General features: G+C 34.3%; 1 protein-coding gene across 1 annotated transcript; it reads left to right on the top strand.

Annotated features, from left to right (window-relative positions):
- Positions 1-3,998: 3,998 nt before the first annotated feature.
- OR8K72 (olfactory receptor family 8 subfamily K member 72) lies at positions 3,999-4,955 on the top strand. The gene is given in 1 exon segment (NM_001391006.1): positions 3,999-4,955. A coding segment is annotated over 1 exon segment (957 nt).
- Positions 4,956-7,371: the final 2,416 nt, after the last annotated feature.

The following is a 7,371-nucleotide window of genomic DNA, read 5'->3' as shown; positions in this document are numbered from 1 at the left end:
AATAATCCATTTCCTTATATGATTGTATTAGTAAGGGCATTTCAGAGAAACAGAACCCAAAGTAGATGATTATATTTATGTATATAACATATATACTTATAATATACATCATGTATATGTAAAGATAGATTTTTAAGGAATTGACTTCTGTGATTTTTGGGACTGGAAAGGCAGAAATCTGTAGCCAGGCTGGCACTGCGCGAGTTGATACTGAAGTCTTGAGAACAAAGGTGGGAAACTAAGGTATAATTCGTATATGGCAGTCTGGAGTAGAATTTCTTTTCCTTGGGGGACCTCAATCTTTGCTCTTTAAGGCTTCAACTGATTGAATGAGACCCCTCCACATACTGTAGGGTAATTGCCTGTAATCAAATTCTATTGATTTAAATGATAATCACATGAAAAAAATTGTCACACCAACATCTAGACTGATGCTTGACCAAACAACTGGGTACGAAGCCTAGCCAAATGAACACAAAAATTAAGCATCAAGGCATAAAATAAAGAAAGTTAAATCAAGAGTAAAAGATAGGAATGTAATACACAAGGAAATCAATCAAAGTCACTTGCTGGTAAATACAAATTGTTCTGAGCTACTAATAAACACACCCTCTGCTTTGTATTCTGTTAAACTTTCAAATGCTTTGGGGATAATCAATAAATTGCTCAGCATCTCCTCAGGGATAGTCTCAGAAGATGGAAGAGATTCCATAAATTGTTCTTACTATGCTATGTTATGAAGCACATGGAGAAGCCAAGACAGAGGTTTCATGACAGGTAAACAGAATATTCCGTGTGGCATCATATTATACCAATATCCAAATAGTTTTTGTGACATTTGCAAGATAACCCTTTTTTCTATGGCCAAACATAGCAAAATATTAGGATTTATGATTTACTTCTGTGTGCATTCTGCTACTGATAATGCGAATGATATTGATAATATCAATTATTATTGATGATAATCTTTCCTCTTCAGATTAATTGTTAAAATATTTCCAGAAATACCATTAAGAATATTTGAAATGTCAATGCCATACTGCTTATGTAGTATTAATATTTAAACAAATATTTAATCATATGAATAATCAAGTGACAAGAAAGCCCCACAAAAGAGTCAGGAACAAAACCTAAAAGTTTTGGCAGAATTATAAAACTGCGGGTTTTATAATTTGATGTCTTTCCAAGTCCTACATTTAGTGACTCTAGACTCTTCTTATTCTCTTCTGAAAAATATTGTAATAATTAATAAATATTTAAATCAATGCAAAAATGTGAACTTTTTCTAATCTCTTGATGAGCAAAAAGGAAGCCCCCACCTTACATTGAGATGTGAACAGAAATTTTGGGAGGTTAGGAAACAAAAATTTTAAGTACCCAGTTTTATGGTGATGGTACAATGAGCAGCATGTCTATTTCCAGTGGAATCTGTCAGAAAGCACATATAATTTTCTCAAGAAGTATAGCTTTATAAAATGATAATCTGATCAAAGAGATAGTAAACAAGGAACAAGTAATTTGATGCATTCCATAGAACTCTAAAGCTACAGATAGAAAGTCCTTCTATTCTCCCTTATGTTACACGAAATTGGCACTTACCAATGTCATTTGTTTTCTTTAGCTTTTCATTGAGCCTAAACAAGATTTATATTGCTTCTTATTCCCTTGATTTAAAATATTTTTCCTAACAGTTGTTCAGTATTCCTGACATGTGAATGTATGTACATGGGGACAGGATAGGATGTCAGAAGCTCATAACTATATAAACAATGTTTACGTGGATTTCCTGTAAACACATTTATAATTTAACGTTTAAAATGCTGTATTTTTCTATTTGCTTTCTTAGAACTCACTCAAAGACTCTTGACAATATTATTTTCCTTGTAGCCAGATCAGTTCTCTTTCTTTCTTTCTTTGTTTTTAAGGAGGCATAGATACACTTTTTGAACCACTAATTCTTTTACCTTAGCTTGCCATTCTTATTTTAGTCTTCTATTACTCTGGCGTTTTTCTTAATTGGTGGCTTATTAGGGATGTTTCTATTCATCTTTATTTCATTATACTTATTTATGACTGCATTAAATGTTATATCTTACTATGGAGGAGTTCTTTGTTTCCTTAATGTCCAGACAGACTTAAAATGACATCATGAAATCCATATATGCATATATATACATATATATATGGTGTGTATTTTATCTTGCCAATATGATGTTGTGTAATGTAGTGATTTTCTGTAGGGGGTATCTTTATCCAAAGGGAATGTTTATGAAAGTTCATTATATAAAACCTATTCTTTCTCTCAATTTGCTCTATTTCCTAATACTAGCCTAGGTTCCTCCATGGCAAAATATACTTTATGTGTTTTAAACAACTTAGTATACATCAGTTATGATGAAAATGCACCTGGGGAGGAGGAAATAATGTTGTTTCAGGTAAATTTTTATTAAATATTTTAGGTAAATATAGAAGATAATTTATCGAAAAGAATAGCACACTGATGTTGCAGTTGTAGTCATGAAGTTGGGTCATGGTCAGGAGGCAGGAACAAACTGGGGACAGTTAAACTGGGTAACACACTGCTTATCTATTTGTCGTTATACCCCGATGAAGAAGCTAAGTCATACACAGAAAATGAATATGTACATGTGTAAAGATAATCCATTTCAGACAACACACTGTCTCCACTTAAAACAGTAAAAACAAACGCACAAAATAACCCATATTGATGTGATATTTGAGGGATGTTTCCATTAGCCCTAAACACATTAAACATTTAATTCTCACTCCTCTTCCCAAAAACCCTCCAAGAAACAGTTGATTGTGCTGATGTGTATAGATATTAAGAAATCTTACATCATTTGCTAAGGTACTCCTTTGTAAATACCACAAATATAGGTATAGCAAAGACTGTATCAACCTATGACTATTTCCCTATATAAAAACAAACAGACTCTACTGTGATCTTTTAGAGTTTCTTATTTATACACCTCTGTCTAAGATTGTTCACTAGTTAATTGCTTCATCCTGTACCATCTGTATTCACAACGACTTTCATAGGAATACATTTTCCCTCTTTTATCTTTTTCGAGGAAGATTAGCCCTGAGCTAACTACTGCCAGTCCTCCGCGTTTTGCTGAGGAAGCCTGGCCCTGAGCTAACATCCGTGCCCATCTCCTCTGCTTTATATGTGGGACGCCTGCCACAGCACGGTGCGCCAAGTGGTGCCATGTCCGCACCCGGGATCCGGGCCAGCGAACCCAGGGCTGCCGAGAAGTGGAATGTGCAAACTTAACCGCTGAGCCACCAGGCCGGCCCCGGAATATGTTTTAATGTAGGGGCTTCTAAATGTTCCCACACATAATTGTAAGTCGAATTTTAAAAATTTTATTATGTAATTAACATAGGTATTGTCATATTATGTAACTTTAATTTTGTAAATGTAACTATGTATTTGTCATTACATAAAAGGCAAATAAATTTTAACAAACACCTAGAAACTTAATGCATAAAATTTTTACAATTTTTAATTTTTGCTTTCTTTATCTACATTGACATCTGCCTGTATCTAATCTATTATTATATATCAGGTTTTGCCAACCTTGACCCATTGGCATTTGAGCTGTATGTTTCTTTGTTTTGGGCTGCTACCCTAATAATGTAGGATAAATAGATACATCTCTTGACTCTAACCATTAGATGCCAGTAGCACCCCTCATGCAGGTGTGACAGATAAAATTCCTCCAAAAATCATCAAATACCTTTTGGGGACAGTTCCCCCAATTGAAAACTACAAGTCTCTCTCTATCTCCAACTTTACCCCTATTTCTGTTTCTATTATCAAATATATATATTGTGGGGTTTTTTTTGCAGGAGGTGGATTATTTTATTAGAATATGAATGGTAAATTTCAATTTATTTTATTTATGCTAACTTTATATACTAAACTTTGCCTATGCTGATGTCTCTATCCAGAATAGGTTTTCTGATGAACCGGGATGGAAAAACATAATCAAACAATGCTGAATGAATTCATTCTCATGGGGATCACAGACAATCCTGAGCTGCAGGCTCCATTATTTGGGCTCTTCCTCATCATCTACGTGATCTCGGTGGTGGGCAACTTGGGCATGATCATCCTCACCAAGACAGACTCCAGGCTACAAACACCCATGTACTTCTTTCTCAGACACCTGGCTTTTACTGATCTTGGTTATTCAAGCACTGTGGGCCCCAAAATGTTGGTAAATTTTGTTGTGGATCATAATACAATATCCTATTATTTTTGTGCCACACAGCTGGCTTTCTTCAGCATGTTCATTCTTAGTGAACTTTTCATTCTGTCAGCAATGTCCTATGACCGCTATGTGGCCATCTGCAGCCCTCTGCTCTACACAGTCATCATGTCACAAAGGGTGTGTAGGGTGCTGGTAGCAATTCCATATCTTTACAGCACATTTGTTTCTCTTCTAGTCACCATAAAGATTTTTAATTTGTCCTTCTGTGGCTACAATGTCATCCATCATTTCTACTGTGACAGTCTCCCCTTATTATCTTTACTGTGCTCAAACACAAGTGAAATTGAAATGATTATTCTGATATTAGCAGGTTTTGATTTGATATCCTTTCTTATAGTTGTTGTGTCTTACTCGCTCATTCTTAGAGCCGTTCTCAGGATGAACTCTGCTGAAGGTAGGCGCAAGGCCTTTTCCACCTGTGGGTCCCACCTGACAGTGGTCACAGTGTTCTATGGGACTTTGATATTTATATACGCGCAGCCCAAGTCCACTCATTTCTTTGACACTGATAAAGTGGCCTCCATATTTTACACGCTCATTATCCCCATGTTGAATCCCTTGATCTATAGTTTGAGGAACACAGATGTTAAATATGCCGTAAACAAGCTGTGGAAAAGTTATGTAATATCTTTTCTTAAGGTTCATTGTTCAATGTGATTCCTATAAGTTAGGTTATGACTTTAAGCTTTGTTCATTATGCTTTCAGAGGGAAAAGTTAACACTAATAAGTTCATCATATATTTAGAGATTGGATTCATTGAGCCAGTCACATTTCTAAGTGTTATAAACACATTAGTGAACAAAACAGTAAAAATCTTTGTCTTCTTCGAAGGAGAGAGATAAAATTTAAGCACACTAATTTAGTAAATTTTATAGAACAATAGAATGTGTTGGGGGCTATAGACCATAAAAGCAGGCAAGGAGATGGGTTTGCTTTGTGGATTGAGGAAGAATAGTAGGTACAGAAGGGGAGTTCATATGACTCTTGTGTTGTTCTCAACATTTAGAACAAACTTTCAAGTTTTTCTGTGTGCTTGTGCATGTGTGTTTTTGTGTTAGAGCATTTCTCTGTTTTAGCCTTCATACTCTTCTGTGTGGAGTGTTAAAATCAAACTTGGTTGTGGTTTCAAGGAGGCTCATTGTAGTGTGTTGACTTGAAGGCAACAGTCATCTGAATTTGCTCAAATGCCCCCATTCCACATGGGAATCTTAGAATCCCGTTCTTTTCTCATCCGTCCCATTATTTCGCGTATAAGCCCTAGAGAGTCAATTAACTCAACACACTTAGCATTTCAGCAACTCAGAAGGTCTGCACTGCATCTGATTGTGTCCAAATCAGTACATCTGTCTATGATAGTGGATATATCAATTACGATAAATTTCTTGAGTTCTCCCATAGAAGCTTTCAAGTTTGCACAAAATTTTCTTTTTATGTTTTTACCAGCTTGATCTCAATTCTTAAATGCCTGTTTTTGTGTAATGGATTCTTACTTTTCCCTGCTTCTCTGGAAAACAAGAATAATTTTAAAGGCAAGCTTTAAGTGTTTTTGTATCTTTGCATAGGAGGTCTACTTTATGATAAATTAAATTAATCATACTTCTGACATTTCTCAAATTTGGTTCATATGGATGTGTATTATTTTTGGATTAGGATCCATTATTTAAAAGCATCGTTTTGATAATTCCTCTTTTAGGAAGTAGAAGGAGACAATTCCGTTATTTGTCTATGCCACATTTCTAGCAAAATTGTAGTATGATATGAAGCAATTTATATACAAGTCTTCTGAATAAACTTCCTCCCAACCCTAACTAAATTCCTCCTTGTTTTTTCGCTTATTTTTAGAATTTTAACATTCACAGAACTTTATTTACATCATAGAGGGACTATACTCTTTCCTTGTCTACATCAAGGAATAAAATTTTCTATGTAGTCAATCAAATTTGAATGAAATTAAGTCATTAAAATAAAAAATATTAGTATGTTATCATGTAAGGATAAATATTACTAAAAAATTTATAGTTTTTAATTAAGAAAAATTATAAACCAAAATAAGAACTATACATATATACGTATAAGAAATTACTTTTGTTTCCTAGAAAATGTATAATGGCCAAAAATACAGTGAAATATTAATCAGCTATTGGTGGCTGCTGACATTATTAACTTTTTGAATTTAATATATTTTCTTATCTGTTTTCCCCAAAATATCTTTTGTGAATAATTATGACTTTTATAACAGAAGAAGGTAAATTTTCAAATATTTAGATTTTAGAAAATGAACTACTGAACATGACTCAATATCCTGGTACTAAAATAAGACTTTGCTAGTCCTTTTGATTGTCCTTCAAATGATAAACCAAAGAAAGAACAAAATATATCGAGATTTACAAATATTAATAATATATTTCAATCATTTTAAAGGTTATTCTCTGCATCATTATTAAGAGGACATATGTTATTTCAGAAAGTTATATATTTTCTATAGATATTAAAAACTGAAAAATAGGGGCTGGCCCAGTAGTGTAGTGGTTAAGTTTGTGTGCTCCACTATGGCAGTCCAGGGTTCACAGATGTGGGTCCCTTGCACAAACGTATGCACCACTCATCAAGCCATGCTGTGGCTGCATCCCACATACAAAATAAAAGACATTTGGCACAGATGTTAGCCCAGTGACAGTCTTATTCAAGTAAAAAGAGGAAGATTGGGATTAGATGTTAGCTCAGTGTCAATCTTCCCCACCAAAAAGATGTGGATGAATACGTAGTCATACTGAGATGATCAATTTGAAAAGCAAATGTAGTAAAGATATCAGTTCTTCCTAGAATGATCTATAAGTTTAATGCAAGGCCTGTTAAACTTCGAGTAAGATTGTTTTTTCAGATATAGCTGAGCATATGCTAAAATTTATATGAGAGGAAAATGACCTGGCATAACTAAAACACATTTGAAAATGTAGAATAATAAGGAAGGAAATGCTCTACTCCACATTAAGACTTACCATGTGGCTACAGCAATCAAGACTATGTGGTAGAGGTGGAGAGATTGAAACATAAATCAATGGAACAGTATTG

The sequence above is a fragment of the Equus caballus genome, chromosome 12, assembly GCF_041296265.1.
Source record: "Equus caballus isolate H_3958 breed thoroughbred chromosome 12, TB-T2T, whole genome shotgun sequence".
In the NCBI taxonomy this organism is placed as follows: Eukaryota; Metazoa; Chordata; class Mammalia; order Perissodactyla; family Equidae; genus Equus; species Equus caballus.
The sequence above is the reverse complement of the archived record's forward strand: the minus strand, read 5'-3'. Positions and strand labels throughout refer to the sequence as shown.